The sequence below is a fragment of the Pelophylax lessonae genome, assembly GCF_965119305.1.
Source record: "Pelophylax lessonae genome assembly, chromosome: 13".
NCBI lineage: Eukaryota > Metazoa > Chordata > Amphibia > Anura > Ranidae > Pelophylax > Pelophylax lessonae.
The window spans coordinates 4,694,818-4,715,034 of NC_138780.1; the positions used below are offsets into that span (position 1 = coordinate 4,694,818).

The 20,217-nt window shown below is 50.0% G+C and overlaps 1 protein-coding gene across 1 annotated transcript; it reads left to right on the forward strand.

Moving 5' to 3' along the window:
* Positions 1-302: 302 nt before the first annotated feature.
* LOC309569698 (protein S100-A10-like) lies at positions 303-19,188 on the forward strand. The gene is made up of 3 exons (XM_082275659.1): positions 303-428; positions 15,923-16,083; positions 18,898-19,188. Exons 2-3 carry the CDS (start codon positions 15,946-15,948, stop codon positions 19,051-19,053), a joined length of 294 nt encoding a protein of 97 aa, XP_082131785.1. The 5' UTR covers positions 303-428; positions 15,923-15,945; the 3' UTR covers positions 19,054-19,188.
* Positions 19,189-20,217: the final 1,029 nt, after the last annotated feature.

Genomic DNA, 20,217 nt, shown 5'->3' on the forward strand with positions numbered 1-20,217 from the left:
CCGGCGCGCTCAATAAAACGCACGACGAAGCATCCTGCGGTGACACGTGTGTTTTTCTACGCGCTTTGCTGCCTTTTTGACCAACGATTGCGTCGCCTGGTAAAGTCGCCTGGAAAAGTCGCCGGCATTGCAAATCATGCAAAAAAATAAAAATAAAACTTTTTTATTTTTTTTTTTTGCCGCAGACACGGCGTGCGCAATGCATGAGCGCGGTCCAGGAGGGATGCATGGGGTGAGGAGGGACGGGGATGACGGAGGAATTCCAGGATTGGGAGGGGGCGGGGAGGAGGGGGAGGGGCTGGGCTGGAAGTGACTCAGATTTTAAGGGTTGGTCCTTCTCCTAAGCAAGGAGTTCCCTGCTGACGGCTCACATTGTGCAGAGCGACTCCGAGCTTCACCGTTCCTCCGCTTCTCTCTCCGCCCCGAAGGTAAGTCTCCACCGCCGCCCTCATCCTTCGCTTCTTATATTATAATGTATATTATTATTATTATACAGGATTTATATAGCGCCAACAGTTTGCGCAGCGCTTTACAGTGTGGGGGAAGACAATGCAGTTACAGTACAGTTCAATACAGGAGGAATCAGAGGGCCCGGCTCCTTAGAGCTTACAATCTAAAAGAAATATATATTTCCATGGAGACCAACGCATGCCGCGTTTAGGCGCGTTTCTCGTCCGTTCGGCTCATTATGCGTGCTTAACCCCTTACAGCCAATCAAAAGATCGATATTTGGCTGCTAGCGGTCGACGCATTCCGTAAACGCTAACTTTGGAGAAGCAAAGGGCGATGGTTGGGGGGGGGGGGCTGGGTTGGAAAATTTCAGTCAGTACCCCATTGTTTGCTGCAGACTCACTGACGTGGTAAATCATGGGGGAGGAGATGAGAAATTACCCCCCTTTACCTGCCTATACATCCTGGATCGTTGCATGCGACCAATCCTGATCCAGGATCTGGGCGCTATTCCAAACCCCTAGAATTGTAGAAGGGGGGAGGTCACCCAGACAACCTGGGGAAGGGGGGGTCACCCAGACAACCTGGGAAAGGGGGGGTCACCCAGACAACCTGGGAAAGGGGGGCTCAACCAGACAACCTGGGAAAGGGGGGGGGTCACCCAGACAACCTGGGGAAAGGGGGGGGTCACCCAGAAGTTCCTAGAAGAGCGAAGGTGAGATGAATTTATGAATGTAAAATGCAAACTGTTACAATGTTGCAACTTTCTATTTTTCTTATTAATCGCATTAAATTCCCTCCCATGTTTCTTTTTTTTTTTCCATATCCCCCCCCCCCCCCCACTTACTTTCCTAGGAGGGTGGGGTTTGATTATCAATCGTTGGGTTTGGGAGCAGTTTGCAGATGGGTTATGGGGGGGCGGTTTGCCGATGGGTTATGGGGGGGGGCAGTTTGCCGATGAGTTATGGGGGGGCAGTTTGCCGATGGGTTATGGGGGGCGGTTGCGCCTACAGAGCGTCACTGACAGCGCAGGGGTGCCATCGTTACAATGTTGCAACTTTTATTTCTAACCAATCGCCTCGTTTCCCGTCTTTTCTTTTTATTCTGTTGCTCCCTTCTTCGGCCAAATCATCACCCCCCCCCCCCAAATTGTGCTCTTTTATTGGAGAGCGGGGTTCGTGAATATATTTGGGGGGGGGGGCGGTCAGCTGTTTAAAGTCGCCGCTGTGCACCCCAAATTGCACTCTTACTTTTATGGGAGAGAGAGGGGTTTGTGGATATATTTGGGGGGCAGTCAGCTTTTTACAGTCGCCGCTGTGCGCCCTAAATTGCGCTCTTACTTTTATTGGAGAGAGGGGTTTGTGGATGGATTTGGGGGGCAGTCAGATCTTTAAGGGGCGCACAGTGGCGAAAGTAAAGAACTGACCGTCCCATAAATCCATCCACAAGCCCCGCTCTCAACTGAAAGTAAGAGTGCAAATTGGGGTGCACAGCGGCGACTGTAAAGGACGGACTGTCCCCCAAATCCATCCACAAACCCCGCCCTCCAATAAAAGTAGGAGCGCAACTTGGGGCGCACTGCTGCAACTGTAAAGAGCTGACCGCCCCCCAAATATATCTACAAACCCCGCTCTCCAAAAAAAGTAAGAACGAACACAGCGGCGAAAGTACTTTTATTGGAGGGCGGGGTTTGTGGATATATTTGGGGGGCGGTCAGCTCTTTACTTTCGCCGCTGTGCGCCCCAAATTGTGCTCTTTTGTAAGTGGGTGGGGTTTGACTATCAGTCGCCGGGGGCGGTTGCGTCTTCAGAGTGTCGCCGTCCACGCACGATTAAAAATCATTACAATAGCACAACATTTATTTCTAACCAATCGCATTAAATCGCCTCATTTTCGGTTTTCTTCTCTCTATAATTTTGCCACTGTGCGCCCCAAACTGCGCTCTTACTTTCGTAAGAGGATGGGCTTTGACTATTGGTCACAGGGGGGGTGGGTTTGCGGATGTATTTGTAGGGCGGTCAGCTCTTTACTTTCGCCGCTGTGCGCCCAAAAATTGCGCTCTCACTTTCATTGGAGAGCAGGGTTTGTGGATGTATTTGGGGGGGGGGGGCGGTCAGCTCTTTACTTTTGCCGCTGTGCGCCCCAAACTGCGCTCTTTAATTGGAGAGCGGGGTTTGTGGTTGGATTTGGGGGGGGGGGGCGGTCAGCTCTTTACTTTCGCCGCTGTGCGCCCCAAACTTCACTCTTACTTTCGTAAGAGGGCGGAGTTTGACTATCGGTCGCATGGGATGGATTTGGGGGGCGGTCAGCTCTTTACTTTCGCCGCTGGGCGCCCAAAAGTTGCGCTCTCGCTTTCATTGGAGAGGGGGGTTTTTGGTTGGATTTGGGGGGGCGGTCAGCTCTTTACTTTCGCCACTGTGCACCCCAAACTGCGCTCTTACTTTGGTAAGAGGGTGGGGTTTGACTATCGGTTGCAAGGGATGGATTTGGGGGGCGGTCAGCGCTATACATTTGCCGCTGTGCGCCCAAAAATTGCGATCTTACTTTCATTGGAGAGCGGGGTTTGTGGTTGGATTTGGAGGGCGGTCAGCTCTTTACTTTCGCCGCTGTGCGCCCCCAACTTTCGTAAGAGGGTGGGGTTTGGGTTTGTGGATGGATTTGGGGGACTGCCATCCACACGGGGATTGACATACGATGATATCGGTGAGCGGCGCAGTCTTGGCGGAGTTAATTTTGGTGAAGTCATCAGTAGAGCGCCGGCGGGCGGTTGGGCGCGGCGTTTTGAGGGAGGGTCAGGAAGGGGTTAATGGAGGATTGGGGAAGTGTTGCGGAGACGTGTTGTGCACACACAGGCGGGACACACCCTGCACTCAACCCACAGACCGCGCTCTCTGCGCTCGCTCAGCCTGCTTAACCCCGCGCGTGCCGGGAGACATGGCGGAGCCCGTACAGACACACGCCGGACTTATAATACTCCGATTAATGTGTGTCTGTTATGGAGGGCCGAGTCTTCCTTAAAGGATCTCTCCACCACCAAGTCATTGGTTCTGATAGGCTAGGTCACCCTTTGCCGCCCCAATTCTCGCCCAATTTTGGGGTTTTCCTGCTCCCCCCTCTACTGGTTGCGTCCTCCAGGGACGTCGGGAAGTTATTATCATTATACAGGATTTATATAGTGCCAACAGTTTGCACAGTGCTTTACAATATCAAGGGAGGCAGTACAGTTACAATGGAAGAGAGTATGGGGGAGGGACTGTGGTCCTCAGAGCTTGCACTCTATAGGCAGAGGTCACAGGAAACCATTAGGTGGTTTATCTCTGCAGCCTCCGCCCTTATGGGTGACCGTGCCGCAGGATGACGATGTATCCGGACCTACACAATGCAATGTATACAGGAGTTCTGTGGTTTGTAGTCATTGCTGAGTAGCCAGCTGTGGAAAATCAGCAGCTCTGGTGCTTTTTAATGGAATCTCTGACTCTGTAGCAGACATATTGTCCACGGCCAGTTCCACAGTGACACCACAGTGACACCACAGTGACACCATACATTCCCGAACCGCTTCATGGCCGAGCGATCTTTAATGGAGGTCAGATTTACCATAAAGGAGACGCTCTGTACAATGGCGGTAACGGGCTCCTCTTATAACGGAACCGATAGCCTGCAAGTGTAAAGTTCATGAGGCACGGGGCAGGGTGAGCCTCACCCAAGGACACTGAATCACTGTGTGTTCCACATGGACTGCTCTGCTCCGCCCATAATGATTACTCTGTATTTATACCCAGAGTGAGGGGTTTCCACCATCCCTGTGCTGGGTTCCCGGGTCTGTACACCCGCTGTGCCCATTATGAGGGGTTCCCACCATCCCTGTGCTGAGTTCCCGGGTCTGTACACCCGCTGTGCCCATTATGAGGGGTTCCCACCATCCCTGTGCTGAGTTCCCGGGTCTGTACACCCGCTGTGCCCATTATGAGGGGTTCCCACCATCCCTGTGCTGGGTTCCCGGGTCTGTACCCCCGCTGTGCCCATTATGAGGGGTTCCACCATCCCTGTGCTGAGTTCCCGGGTCTGTACCCCCGCTGTGCCCATTATGAGGGGTTCCACCATCCCTGTGCTGAGTTCCTGGGTCTGTACCCCCGCTGTGCCCATTATGAGGGGTTCCACCATCCCTGTGCTGAGTTCCTGGGTCTGTACCCACGCTGTGCCCATTATGAGGGGTTCCCTCCATCCCTGTGCTGAGTTCCCGGGTCTGTACCCCCGCTGTGCCCATTATGAGGGGTTCCCTCCATCCCTGTGCTGAGTTCCCAGGTCTGTACAATCGCTGTGCCCATTATGAGGGGTTCCCACCATCCCTGTGCCCATTACGAGGGGTTCCCACCATCCCTGTGCTGAGTTCCTGGGTCTGTACACCCGCTGTGCCCATTATGAGGGGTTCCCACCATCCCTGTGCTGAGTTCCTGGGTCTGTACACCTGCTGTACCCATTGTGAGGGGTTCCCACCATCCCTGTGCCCATTATGAGGGGTTCTCACCATCCCTGTGCTGAGTTCCCAGGTCTGTACAATCGCTGTGCCCATTATGAGGGGTTCCCACCATCCCTGTGCTGAGTTCCTGGGTCTGTACACCCGCTGTGCCCATTATGAGGGGTTCCCACCATCCCTGTGCTGAGTTCCTGGGTCTGTACACCCGCTGTACCCATTATGAGGGGTTCCCTCCATCCCTGTGCTGAGTTCCTGGGTCTGTACACCCGCTGTGCCCATTATGAGGGGTTCCCACCATCCCTGTGCTGAGTTCCTGGGTCTGTACACCTGCTGTACCCATTATGAGGGGTTCCCACCATCCCTGTGCCCATTATGAGGGGTTCTCACCATCCCTGTGCTGAGTTCCCAGGTCTGTACAATCGCTGTGCCCATTATGAGGGGTTCCCACCATCCCTGTGCTGAGTTCCTGGGTCTGTACACCCGCTGTGCCCATTATGAGGGGTTCCCACCATCCCTGTGCTGAGTTCCTGGGTCTGTACACCCGCTGTACCCATTATGAGGGGTTCCCTCCATCCCTGTGCCCGGGTTCCATTAGCGGTGGTCCTCACAGTAGAAGTCCACCTTCCCTCTGAGCAGGGTTGGGTTCAGGCCGGGGTCTGGGGATGGAATGATGGGTGGGGTGCGGTCCTCTGGATTCCTGGGATGTTTGGAAATGATTGCAGGAATGCCTGAACCAATACCCGCGCCCGACTGACCCTGACACAGAAGGACCCCGGGGAGGGGTGCGGAGGACCTTGAGGCCGCTATCTCATAATTGCCTGCAGAGCTGACCATCAAAGCTGTTATCTACCTGCCAACAAACACCAACATTGACTTTCCCAGAAACAATATCCATCATAATTCTTCTGACCTGCATTGTGTCATAAACGGGGCCCCTGAATCTATCCATCTCTGGGGCCCCTAAATCTATCCATCTCTGGGGCCCCTGAATTTTTCCATCCTCGGAGCCCCTGAATCTATCCATCCTCGGAGCCCCTGAATCTATCCATCCTTGGGGCCCCTGAATCTATCCATCCTTGGGGCCCCTGAATCTATCCATCTTTGGGGCCCCTGAATCTATCCATCTCTGGGGCCCCTAAATCTATCCATCTCTGGGGCCCCTAAATCTATCCATCTCTGGGGCCCCTGAATTTTTCCATCCTCGGAGCCCCTGAATCTATCCATCTCTGGGGCCCCTGAATCTATTCATCTCTGGGGCCCCTGAATCTATCCATCTCTGGGGCCCCTGAATCTATTCATCTCTGGGGCCCCTAAATCTATCCATCTCTGGGGCCCCTGAATTTTTCCATCTTTGGGGCCCCTTAATCTATCCATCCTGGGAGCCCCTGAATCTATCCATCCTTGGGGCCCCTGAATCTATCCATCTTTGGGGCCCCTGAATCTATCCATCCTTGGGGCCCCTGAATCTATCCATCTTTGAGGCCCCTGAATCTATCCATCCTCGGAGCCCCTGAATCTATCCATCCTGGGAGCCCCTGAATCTATCCATCTTTGGGGCCCCTGAATCTATCCATCCTGGGAGCCCCTGAATCTATCCATCTTTGGGGCCCCTGAATCTATCCATCCTGGGAGCCCCTGAATCTATCCATCTTTGGGGCCCCTGAATCTATCCATCCTAGGAGCCCCTGAATCTATCCATCCTGGGATCCTCTGAATCTTTCCATCCTTGAGGCTCTTGTTCAGGCACTTCCTGTTAGAGGGTGACAACGCTGTGTCCCCGTCTCCCAATTGTGCTCCTGTGTTGTCACCTCCCATGGAGACTAGAAGTGGACATTCCATCACACCTGACACAGACACTGCCCCCTGGTGTCACCATCAGGAATCCCGCCCTGAGAAATGCCATCACCAGAGTGCATGGAGACAGGAAGTGGCTGCAAAGAGGGGGCAGGAGATCAGCAGCACTGAGATGCCAATTGTTTGATTCCCCTCAGCTGTAGATCCGCAAACTGCAGAGGAATTCCCGGAATGTGGGAAGTGTGTGCTGATCTCTGGACGAGTTTTATTGTCAGATCAACGTACAACCCCCGCCCTCCCCTCCCCCGACCACAGAGATTGCATTGTCAGTCCTGAGGAGGAAAGGTCAGAGCAGTGCGACTGTAGGGGGACATTAGAGTGTAAGCTCCTCTGGTACAGAGACTGATGTGACTGTGGGGGAGGGGACATTAGAGTGTAAGCTCCTCTGGTACAGAGACTGATGTGACTGTGGGGGGAGGGGACATTAGAGTGCAAGCTCTTCTGGTACAGAGACTGATGTGACTGTGGGGGGAGGGGACTTTAGATTGTAAGCTCCTCTGGTACAGAGACTGATGTGACTGTAGGGGGACATTAGAGTGTAAGCTCCTCTGGTACAGAGACTGATGTGACTGTGGAGGAGGGGACATTAGAGTGTAAGCTCCTCTGGTACAGAGACTGATGTGACTGTGAGGGGAGGGGACATTAGAGTGTAAGCTCCTCTGGTACAGAGACTGATGTGACTGTGGGGGGGGGGCATTAGAGTGTAAGCTCCTCTGCTACAGAGACTGATGTGACTGTGGGGGGAGGGGACATTAGAGTGTAAGCTCCTCTGGTACAGAGACTGATGTGGGGGAGGAGACATTAGAGTGTAAGCTCCTCTTCTACAGAGACTGATGTGACTGTGGGGGAGGGGACATTAGAGTGTAAGCTCCTCTGGTACAGAGACTGATGTGACTGTGGGGGAGGGGACATTAGAGTGTAAGCTCCTCTGGTACAGAGACTGATGTGACTGTGGGGGGGGGGGGGAGGAGACATTAGAGTGTAAGCTCCTCTGGTACAGAGACTGATGTGACTGTAGGGGAGGGGACATTAGAGTGTAAGCTCCTCTGGTACAGAGACTGATGTGACTGTGGAGGAGGGGACATTAGAGTGTAAGCTCCTCTGGTACAGAGACTGATGTGACTGTGGGGGAGAGGACATTAGAGTGTAATCTCCTCTGGTACAGAGACTGATGTGACTGTGGGGGAGGGGACATTAGAGTGTAAGCTCCTCTGGTACAGAGACGGATGTGACTGTGGGGGGAGGGGACATTAGAGTGTAAGCTCCTCTGGTACAGAGACTGATGTGGGGGAGGAGACATTAGAGTGTAAGCTCCTCTGGTACAGAGACTGATGTGGGGGAGGAGACATTAGAGTGTAAGCTCCTCTGGTACAGAGACTGATGTGGGGGAGGAGACATTAGAGTGTAAGCTCCTCTGGTACAGAGACTGATGTGGGGGGAGGGGACATTAAAGTGTAAGCTCCTCTGGTACGGAGACTGATGTGACTGTGGGAGGAGGGGACATTAGAGTGTAAGCTCCTCTGATACAGAGACTGATGTGACTGTGGGGGAGGGGACATTAGAGTGTAAGCTCCTCTGGTACAGAGACTGATGTGACTGTGGGGGAGGGGGCATTAGAGTGTAAGCTCCTCTGGTACAGAGACTGATGTGACTGTAGGGGGGAGGGGACATTAGAGTGTAAGCTCCTCTGGTACAGAGACTGATGTGACTGTGGGGGAGGGGACATTAGAGTGTAAGTTCCTCTGGTACAGAGACTGATGTGACTGTAGGGGGGGCATTAGAGTGTAAGCTCCTCTGGTACAGAGACTGATGTGACTGTGGGGGAGGGGACATTAGAGTGTAAGCTCCTCTGGTACAGAGACTGATGTGACTGTAGGGGGACATTAGAGTGTAAGCTCTTCTGGTGCAGAGACTGATGTGACTGTGGGGGGGGGGGGGGGGCATTAGAGTGTAAGCTCCTCTGCTACAGAGACTGATGTGACTGTGAGGGGAGGGGACATTAGAGTGTAAGCTCCTCTGGTACAGAGACTGATGTGACTGTGGGGGAGGGGGCATTAGAGTGTAAGCTCCTCTGCTACAGAGACTGATGTGACTGTGAGGGGAGGGGACATTAGAGTGTAAGCTCCTCTGGTACAGAGACTGATGTGACTGTAGGGGGACATTAGAGTGTAAGCTCTTCTGGTGCAGAGACTGATGTGACTGTGGGGGGGGGGGGCATTAGAGTGTAAGCTCCTCTGGTACAGAGACTGATGTGACTGTGGGGGAGGGGACATTAGAGTGTAAGCTCCTCTTCTACAGAGACTGATGTGACTGTGGGGGAGGGGACATTAGAGTGTAAGCTCCTCTTCTACAGAGACTGATGTGACTGTTGGGGAGGGGACATTAGAGTGTAAGCTCCTCTGGTACAGAGACTGATGTGACTGTGGGGGAGGGGACATTAGAGTGTAAGCTCCTCTGGTACAGAGACGGATGTGACTGTGGGGGGAGGGGACATTAGAGTGTAAGCTCCTCTGGTACAGAGACTGATGTGGGGGAGGAGACATTAGAGTGTAAGCTCCTCTTCTACAGAGACTGATGTGACTGTGGGGGAGGGGACATTAGAGTGTAAGCTCCTCTGGTACAGAGACTGATGTGACTGTGGGGGAGGGGACATTAGAGTGTAAGCTCCTCTGGTACAGAGACTGATGTGACTGTGGGGGGGGGGGGGGAGGAGACATTAGAGTGTAAGCTCCTCTGGTACAGAGACTGATGTGACTGTAGGGGAGGGGACATTAGAGTGTAAGCTCCTCTGGTACAGAGACTGATGTGACTGTGGAGGAGAGGGGACATTAGAGTGTAAGCTCCTCTGGTACAGAGACTGATGTGACTGTGGAGGAGGGGACATTAGAGTGTAAGCTCCTCTGGTACAGAGACTGATGTGGGGGAGGAGACATTAGAGTGTAAGCTCCTCTGGTACAGAGACTGATGTGACTGTGGGGGAGGGGACATTAGAGTGTAAGCTCCTCTGGTACAGAGACTGATGTGACTGTGGGGGAGAGGGGACATTAGAGTGTAAGCTCCTCTGGTACAGAGACTGATGTGACTGTGGAGGAGGGGACATTAGAGTGTAAGCTCCTCTGGTACAGAGACTGATGTGACTGTGGGGGAGAGGACATTAGAGTGTAAGCTCCTCTGGTACAGAGACTGATGTGACTGTGGGGGAGGGGACATTAGAGTGTAAGCTCCTCTGGTACAGAGACGGATGTGACTGTGGGGGGAGGGGACATTAGAGTGTAAGCTCCTCTGGTACAGAGACTGATGTGGGGGAGGAGACATTAGAGTGTAAGCTCCTCTGGTACAGAGACTGATGTGGGGGAGGAGACATTAGAGTGTAAGCTCCTCTGGTACAGAGACTGATGTGGGGGAGGAGACATTAGAGTGTAAGCTCCTCTGGTACAGAGACTGATGTGGGGGGAGGGGACATTAAAGTGTAAGCTCCTCTGGTACGGAGACTGATGTGACTGTGGGAGGAGGGGACATTAGAGTGTAAGCTCCTCTGATACAGAGACTGATGTGACTGTGGGGGAGGGGACATTAGAGTGTAAGCTCCTCTGGTACAGAGACTGATGTGACTGTGGGGGAGGGGGCATTAGAGTGTAAGCTCCTCTGGTACAGAGACTGATGTGACTGTAGGGGGGAGGGGACATTAGAGTGTAAGCTCCTCTGGTACAGAGACTGATGTGACTGTGGGGGAGGGGACATTAGAGTGTAAGTTCCTCTGGTACAGAGACTGATGTGACTGTAGGGGGGGCATTAGAGTGTAAGCTCCTCTGGTACAGAGACTGATGTGACTGTGGGGGAGGGGACATTAGAGTGTAAGCTCCTCTGGTACAGAGACTGATGTGACTGTAGGGGGACATTAGAGTGTAAGCTCTTCTGGTGCAGAGACTGATGTGACTGTGGGGGGGGGGGCATTAGAGTGTAAGCTCCTCTGCTACAGAGACTGATGTGACTGTGAGGGGAGGGGACATTAGAGTGTAAGCTCCTCTGGTACAGAGACTGATGTGACTGTGGGGGAGGGGGCATTAGAGTGTAAGCTCCTCTGCTACAGAGACTGATGTGACTGTGAGGGGAGGGGACATTAGAGTGTAAGCTCCTCTGGTACAGAGACTGATGTGACTGTAGGGGGACATTAGAGTGTAAGCTCTTCTGGTGCAGAGACTGATGTGACTGTGGGGGGGGGGCATTAGAGTGTAAGCTCCTCTGCTACAGAGACTGATGTGACTGTGAGGGGAGGGGACATTAGAGTGTAAGTGTGTGTGTGTCTGTAGGTCACACTGGTGGAGGGAGTGATGGGAGTACATATGTTGTCCTCATGAGAGGTCACAGCCCCGCCCTCATCCAGCACTGATATAAATGTAAATTACACTCCGATCAGCCAAAGTCGTGTCAATCACATCCTGGAGATTTATACAATTCTTGTTTTTCTTCAAGGAAAACTCCACCCAAAAAACACATATACAGTATATATATATATATAGCAAACCCACACACAGTATACACTGCAGCAGATTGGAGAGTAGATTGCAGAGTTACAGTATAGGATAGATTGGCTTCTATCATGGATCCTCCTTCAGGTAATACAAGCAATGATTGATACAATGATAATGAAAAATATTATAATAATATTGTAATAATAATATAATTATACAATAAGTTTACTATAATGATACGATGATTATAATATAAGGATTAGAATATAATAATATAATTATATTGTAATGATAATAATACAATGATCATAATATAATGATACAATAATATTACTATAATGATGATAAGGATACAAATAATATGACATACAAAAGCTAAATAGTAAAACATAAAGAAACATATAAACATATTCGAGGAAGAAATATAAAGTCCTCATTGAAGATTTCACACAGCAGAGTCTGTTTTGTTGTTTGCTTTCGGTGCGGTTTTTCCAAACACGTCCTCCTCAGGAAGGCACATGTACAGACTGTCTGAAGATTGCTAATAAACATCTAAATGATTCAGAGAAGGGTTGGGAGAAAGTGCTGTGCTCAGATGAGACCAGAATTAAACTCTTTGGCATTAACTCAACTCGCTGTGTTTGGAGGAAGAAAAATGCTGACTACAACAATAAGAACACCGTCCCTACAGACACCCTCCCTACAGTCACCATCCCTACAGACACCTTCCCTACAGTCACCGTCCCTACAGTCACCGTCCCTACAGTCACCGTCCCTACAGACACCTTCCCTACAGTCACCGTCCCTACAGTCACCATCCCTACAGACACCGTCCCTACAGTCACCGTCCCTACAGACACCCTCCCTACAGTCACCGTCCCTACAGACACCCTCCCTACAGTCACCGTCCCTACAGTCACCGTCCCTACAGTCACCGTCCCTACAGACACCCTCCCTACAGTCACCGTCCCTACAGTCACTGTCCCTACAGTCACCGTCCCTACAGACACCCTTCCTACAGTCACCGTCCCTACAGTCACCCTCCCTACAGACACCTTCCCTACAGTCACCCTCCCTACAGTCACCGTCCCTACAGTCACCGTCCCTACAGTCACCGTCCCTACAGACACCCTTCCTACAGTCACCGTCCCTACAGTCACCCTCCCTACAGTCACCGTCCCTACAGACACCTTCCCTACAGTCACCTTCCCTACAGACACCGTCCCTACAGTCACCTTCCCTACAGTCAGCGTCCCTACAGTCACCTTCCCTACAGTCACCGTCCCTACAGACACCTTCCCTACAGACACCCTCCCTACAGTCACCGTCCCTACAGACACCCTCCCTACAGTCACCGTCCCTACAGTCACCGTCCCTACAGTCACCGTCCCTACAGACACCCTCCCTACAGTCACCGTCCCTACAGTCACCTTCCCTTCAGTCACCGTCCCTACAGTCACCGTCCCTACAGCCACCTTCCCTACAGTCACCTTCCCTACAGTCACCGTCCCTACAGTCACCTTCCCTACAGTCACCCTCCCTACAGTCACCGTCCCTACAGTCGCCGTCCCTACAGACACCATCTCTACAGTCACCGTCCCTACAGTCACCGTCCCTACAGACACCATCCCTACAGACACCACCCCTACAGTCACCTTCCCTACAGACACCGTCCCTACAGTCACTGTCCCTACAGACACCTTCCCTACAGACACCGTCCCTACAGTCACTGTCCCTACAGACACCTTCCCTACAGACACCGTCCCTAAAGTCACCGCCCCTACAGTCACCGTCCTTACAGTCACCTTCCCTACAGTCACCGTCCCTACAGTCACCGTCCCTACAGACACCGTCCCTACAGTCACCATCCCTACAGTCACCGTCCCTACAGTCACCATCCCTACGAAGCCATGTATTGTAAGATCTTGGATGAGAACCTTCTTCCCTCAGCCAGAACACTGAAGATGGGTCATGGATGGGTCTTCCAGAATGACAATGACCCAAAACATACCACCAAGGCAACAAAGGAGTGGCTCAAGAAGCACATCAAGGTCATGGAGTGGCCTATCCAGTCTCCAGACCTTAATTCTATAGAACATTTATGGAGGGAGCTGAAACTCCGAGCTGCCAAGAGACAGCCGAGAAACCTTAAGGATTTAGAGAAGATCTGTAAAGAAGAGTGGACCAAACTCCCTCCTGAGATGTGTGCAAACCTGGTAACCAACTACAAGAAACGTCTGACCTCTGTGCTTCCAACAAGGATTTCTCCACCAACTACTAAGTCATGTTTTGCTTGGGGATCAAATAATTATTTTACTCACTGAACTGCAACTCCATTTATAACATTTGTATCATGTGATTTTTCTGGATTTTTGGTTGATATTCTGTCTCTATCATATAAAATACACCTATGATAAAAATTATACACCCGCCATTTCTATGTAAGCAGGCAAACGTACACAATCTGCAGGGATCAAATCATTTTTTCCCCCACTACTTCTGTCCTCTCGGTTTTTATCTTAGCATTAGTATTACTGTGCGTCACAGTCCAATGGCATCTTGGGTTCAAATCTGGAATTTGAAATTCATGATCTAATGACTCTGCACACGGCCAGACTCGTACAATCCCCCAGTGTCCCATCATGAGTGCGCACTTTTTACTGGCCGCCTTCCCGTAGAATCCATTTTCCCGGCAGATGAGGATGATCTCAGCCATTCGTCTCCATTAGATGTTCCTCTCTATGACTCCCTTCTCTGCTCAAGATGAGCGCTTTATGATAATCAATGGAGCCGCTAATGGGAACGTTAACCCCTTGTGTGCTGACCACAGGTTGGGTAGGTAAAAAGGATCACCTGATATCCAGGGATTGCAAGTTGAAAAACAAATTTGTAATCATTTATTGAAAGTAGCAAGAAGTGATCAAGCCAACGCGTTTGGGGGGGAACAAAGACTCCCCCTTCCTTAGGGCAGCATATGCAATCACAGCCGGCATCTATCTTTCCGAGCTTGGTGTTACAGACGCACCTGTTTGGGATCCTTTCCCATTCATTATTAACGTGCAGCAACAGCCCTGAGGAAGGGGGGAATCACCTGAAACACGTTGGCTTGATCACGTTGCTTCCCCCAAAACGCATTGGCTTGATTACTTGTTGCTCCTTTCAATAAATGATTACAAATTCACCTTCCAACTCGCTTTTACTGGATATTGGGTGCTCCTTGTTACCTACCTTACCTACAAGTACATGCGGAAACTACCTCAAGGCCGTACCCAGAGGGAGCAGCCCAAGCCCCCAAAAAAGGGTTCACCACCACCTTCTTTTTAAGTTGGGTAGAAATCATTGGAAGAGAACTCGTACCCAGAGGGAGCAGCCCAAGCCCTCAAAAAAGGGTTCACCACCACCAACTTCTTTTTAAGTTGGGTAGAAATCATTGGAAGAGAACTCCTACCCAGAGGGAGCAGCCCAAGCCCTCAAAAAAGGGTTCACCACCACCACTTTCTTTTTAAGTTGGGTAGAAATCATTGGAAGAGAACTTGTACCCAGAGGGAGCAGCCCAAGCCTCCAAAAAAGGGTTCACCACCACCACCTTCTTTTTAAGTTGGGTAGAAATCATTGGAAGAGAACTCGTACCCAGAGGGAGCAGCCCAAGCCCTCAAAAAAGGGTTCACCACCACCACCACCTTCTTTTCAAGTTGGGTAGAAATCATTGGAAGAGAACTCGTACCCAGAGGGAGAAGCCCAAGCCCTCCAAAAAAAGTTTCACCACCACCACCTTTTTAATTTGGGTAGAAATCATTGGTGGAGAACTCGTACCCAGAGGGAGCAGCCCAAGCCTCCAAAAAAGGGTTCACCACCACCTTCTTTTTAAGTTGGGTAGAAATCATTGGAAGAGAACTCGTACCCAGAGGTAGCAGCCCAAGCCTCCAAAAAAGGGTTCTCCACCACCTTCTTTTTAAGTTGGGTAGAAATCATTGGAAGAGAACTCGTACCCAGAGGGAGCAGCCCAAGCCCCCAAAAAAGGGTTCACCACCACCACCTTCTTTTCAAGTTGGGTAGAAATCATTGGAAGAGAACTCTTCAGACCCATCCCCATCATCACCAACCCATTGACCTACGAATGATTGAATCTGTCCAGTGCGATCTCCAACCCTAAAGAGCGACTATAGGTTGTTGGATGGGATGAAGTTTAGGCGTCACGTTCATGGCTGGCTATTGGTGACGTGGGCACAGAATGTGAGATCTTCATTATCACTTCTGTATCAGAGGGACATAAATAATAATAATCACATCCAATCACAAACCTGAATCTACACATTTTATTATTTCTACAGGAAATCGAAATTGTTACTCATAGAGATGTCAGACATTCTCTACAGGTGAATCCTCTGGGTCCATGTGTAATAAATGACAAAGACTGATTTTCCATCAGGGAAAGTCACATTAGCTGCCTTATAAATACGTCCTACAAGGTAGATCAGATGAGTGATGGAAGCATCATGGTGCCCCGTCCCTGGCACTCAGTGGTGGTTGTCCATGATTGGGGCTCTATGGATGGTGTTTGGGGGGCCCTACATCTCCGGATGTTATAATAAATGAATAATTGATGTCTTATTGTCTTTATCACCTCCATGGAAACAGTTGGACTGAACTCTCTCACCGTCTCTTGCAGAACTTCACTCAGACTCCGCAGACATGGGCGTCCCATCACAGATGGAGCAAGCAATGGAGAACATCATGTTCACCTTCCATAAGTACGCCGGGGACAAGAACTACATGAACAAGGAGGACCTGCACCGCCTGATGGAGAGCCAGTTCGCCGAATTCCTCAAGGTGAGTGTCCATCTCCCCAACGAAACCACTGCAGATGGCAACTTACCATTCCCTCAACAATCCTTCACAATGACTTATGGGGAATGCATCAACCGTTTCCTTTTTTTCAAGTGGACCTTGTATAGGAGTTGGGGTTGTATGGGGTTGGTTTGTATAGGATTGGGGATGTATATGATTGGCGGTGTAAAGGACTGGAGATGAATAGGGTGGGTGTTGTATAGGATTGGGGTTGTATATGGTTGGTGTTGTATAGGATTGTGGATGAACAGGGTTGGGGTTGTATATGATTGGAGATGTATATTTTTGGGGATGTATATGGTTGGGGTTATATAGGATTGGGAATGTATATGATTGGGGGTTGTATAGGACTGGGGATGTACAGGGTTGTGGTTGTATTAGGTTGGTGTTGTATATGATTGGGGATAAATAGGACTGGTGTTGTATAGGATTGAGATTGTATAGGGTTGTAAAGGGTTGGGGTTGTAAAGAGTTTGGGGATGTATATAATTGGGATTGTATAGGACTGGGGATGTATAAGCTTGGGGGTGTAAAGGGTTTGGGGATGTATAGGGTTGGGGATGCTTATGGTTGGAGATATATTGGGTTGATGTTTTATAGGGTTTCGGGATGCATATGATTGGGGTTGTATATGGTTGTGGTTGTATAGGATTAGGGATGTATAGGGTTGGGATTTTTTAGGGTTTGTGGATATATAGGGCTGATGTTGTATAGGGTTTGGGGATGCATATGGTTGGTGTTGTAAAGGATTGGGGATGTATAGAATTGGGGATGCATACGGTTGGTGTCGTATATGGTTGGGGTTGTATAGAGTTGAGGGTGTATAGGATTAGGGATGTATATGGTTGGGGTTGTATAGAATTAGGGATGTATATACTCGGGTTGTATTGGGTTTGGGGATGCATAGGATTGGGACTGTATAGGGTTGGGGATGTATATGGTTGGCGTTGTATAGGGTTGGGGATGTATATGGTTGGCGTTGTATAGGGTTGGGGATGTATATGGTTGGCGTTGTATAGGGTTGGGGATGTATATGGTTGGCGTTGTTTAGGGTTGGGGATGTATATGGTTGGCGTTGTATAGGGTTGGGGATGTATATGGTTGGCGTTGTTTAGGGTTGGGGATGTATATGGTTGGCGTTGTTTAGGGTTGGGGGGTGTGTATGGTTGGCGTTGTATAGGGTTGGGGATGTATAGGGTTGGCGTTGTATAGGGTTGGGGATGTTTAGGGTTGGCGTTGAATAGGGTTGGGGATGTATATGGTTGGCATTGTATAGGGTTGGCGTTGTTTAGGGTTGGGGATGTATATGGTTGGCGTTGTTTAGGGTTGGGGATGTATATGGTTGGCGTTGTATAGGGTTGGGGATGTATATGGTTGGCGTTGTTTAGGGTTGGGGATGTATATGGTTGGCGTTGTTTAGGGTTGGGGGGTGTGTATGGTTGGCGTTGTATAGGGTTGGGGATGTATAGGGTTGGCGTTGTATAAGGTTGGGGATGTAAAGGGTTGGCGTTGTATAGGGTTGGGGATGTATAGGGTTGGCGTTGAATAGGGTTGGGGATGTATATGGTTGGCATTGTATAGGGTTGGGGATGTATAGGGTTGGCGTTGTTTAGGGTTGGGGATGTATATGGTTGGAGTTGTTTAGGGTTGGGGGGTGTGTATGGTTGGCGTTGTTTAGGGTTGGGGATGTATATGGTTGGCATTGTATAGGGTTGGGGGGTGTGTATGGTTGGCGTTGTTTAGGGTTGGGGATGTATATGGTTGGCGTTGTATAGGGTTGGGGATGTATATGGTTGGCGTTGTTTAGGGTTGGGGGGTGTGTATGGTTGGCGTTGTTTAGGGTTGGGGATGTATATGGTTGGCATTGTATAGGGTTGGGGATGTATATGGTTGGCGTTGTATAGGGTTGGGGATGTATATGGTTGGCGTTGTTTAGGGTTGGGGGGTGTGTATGGTTGGCGTTGTTTAGGGTTGGGGATGTATATGGTTGGCTTTGTTTAGGGTTGGGGGGTGTGTATGGTTGGCGTTGTATAGGTTTGGGTATATATATGCTCTGGGTTATCTAGGGTTGGTGTTTCATAGGATTGGGGATGAATAAGGATCACATGCGATTATCGGTGATCGGTACAACCACCATAAAGCTTATGGTAAATATCTGGGAATCCATAGGATTAAATCCAGCTTGTTCTCACACCCTCTGACACCTGAACCGCCAAGTCTCCTCCTCAGCACCCTCCTTAGGATTAGCGCCCTCTGCGCCTCTTGCAGGCCTCATCTTGCCCCGACTAATTTTCAGACGCCGCCCTCTGCTGGGTGTGAGGTGACACAATAAGCGCCATTTACAAGCTATTGTGCAATTCGATAACAAGATGAACGGTGGGGGGTGTCGGGTTGTAGCACGTTCCTTCTGTGTCATGGAGGGCAGACTGCCAGCGCAGGAGTGTTTTATCATTTTATATCCTAATCTAATATACCTATTATACATTGTATCCTATTATTGTGTATATTATATCCTATATTTTACATTGTATCTTTTTATAGCTTATATTAAATGGTAACATGATATAGTATATATTGTATAGTATATGGTACGGGAATCCAATATCCATGACATTGTATCACAGCGCAGTATATATTACTTTTATATCACAGCGCGGTATATAGGACATTGTATCCTATTGTAGTATATATTGGATTTTCTCCTCTGATATTTCTATACAGGATATTATATATTCTTGTACATTATTCTTCTATTTCCCTCCATTAACCCCATTTTCTTTCTCTCGCTCCCCCCAGAATCAGAACGACCCCCTGGCGGTGGATAAGATAATGAAGGATCTGGATCAGTGCCGCGATGGGCGGGTCAACTTCCACAGCTTCTTCTCCCTCATCGCCGGCCTCACCATCGCCTGTAATGACTATTACTGTAAGCACATGAAGGCCCGGAACTAAGGAAGCCCCGCCCCCATCAACCGCCAATCTCGCCAGACTGCCGCATTCCCATTGTCCGAGGGGGAGGAGCTCCGGAATCTGTTAATGCTTTCCAGTCTACCATCCTACTAACCCGTGTCCAATCCCGTAATAAACGCCCATGTTTTGTACCACCCGTCTCCATTACTGCGTCTGATGTGCGCACTATAAATACCATGAAAGGGTCTGTTTATAAAGGTTTTTACTCAGGATTCACCCCACATTCACCCAGGATTCACACAGCATTCACCCAGGATTGACACCGCATTTACCCCACATTCACTCAAGATTCACACTACTTCCACCCAGGATTAAACCAGGATTCACACCTCATTCACCCAGAATTCACAGCGCAATCACACCACATTTACCCAGGATTCACACCGCATTCACCCAGGATTCACACCACATTCACCCAAGATTTACACAGCATTTACACCACATTCACTCAAGATTCACACTGCTTCCACCCAGGATTAAACCAGGATTCACACCTCATTCACCCAGAATTCACAGTGCAATCACAACACATTCACCAAGGAGTCACACTTTCACCCAGGAGTCGTACAGCATTCCGCCAGGAGTCACACCACATTCACCCAAGATTTAGACAGCATTTACACCACATTCACTCAAGATTCACACTGCTTCCACCCAGGATTAAACCAGGATTCACACCTCATTCACCCAGAATTCACACCGAAATCACACCTCATTCACCCAGAATTCACACCACATTCACCCAGGAGTCACACTTTCACCCAGGAGTCGTACAGCATTCCCCCAGGAGTCACACCACATTAACCCAAGATTTACACAGCATTTACACCACATTCACTCAGGATTTACACTGCTTCCACCCAGGATTAAACCAGGATTCACACCTCATTCACCCAGAATTCACACCACATTCCCTCAGGAGTCACACTTTCACCCAGGAGTCATATAATATTCCCCCAGGAGTCACACCGCATTCACCCAAGAGTCACACCGCATTCACCCTAGATTTACACAGCATTTACCCAGGATTCACACAGCATTTACCCCACATTCACTCAGGATTCACACTGCTTCCACCCAGGATTAAACCAGGATTCACACCTCATTCACCCAGAATTCACACCACAATCACACCACATTCCCTCA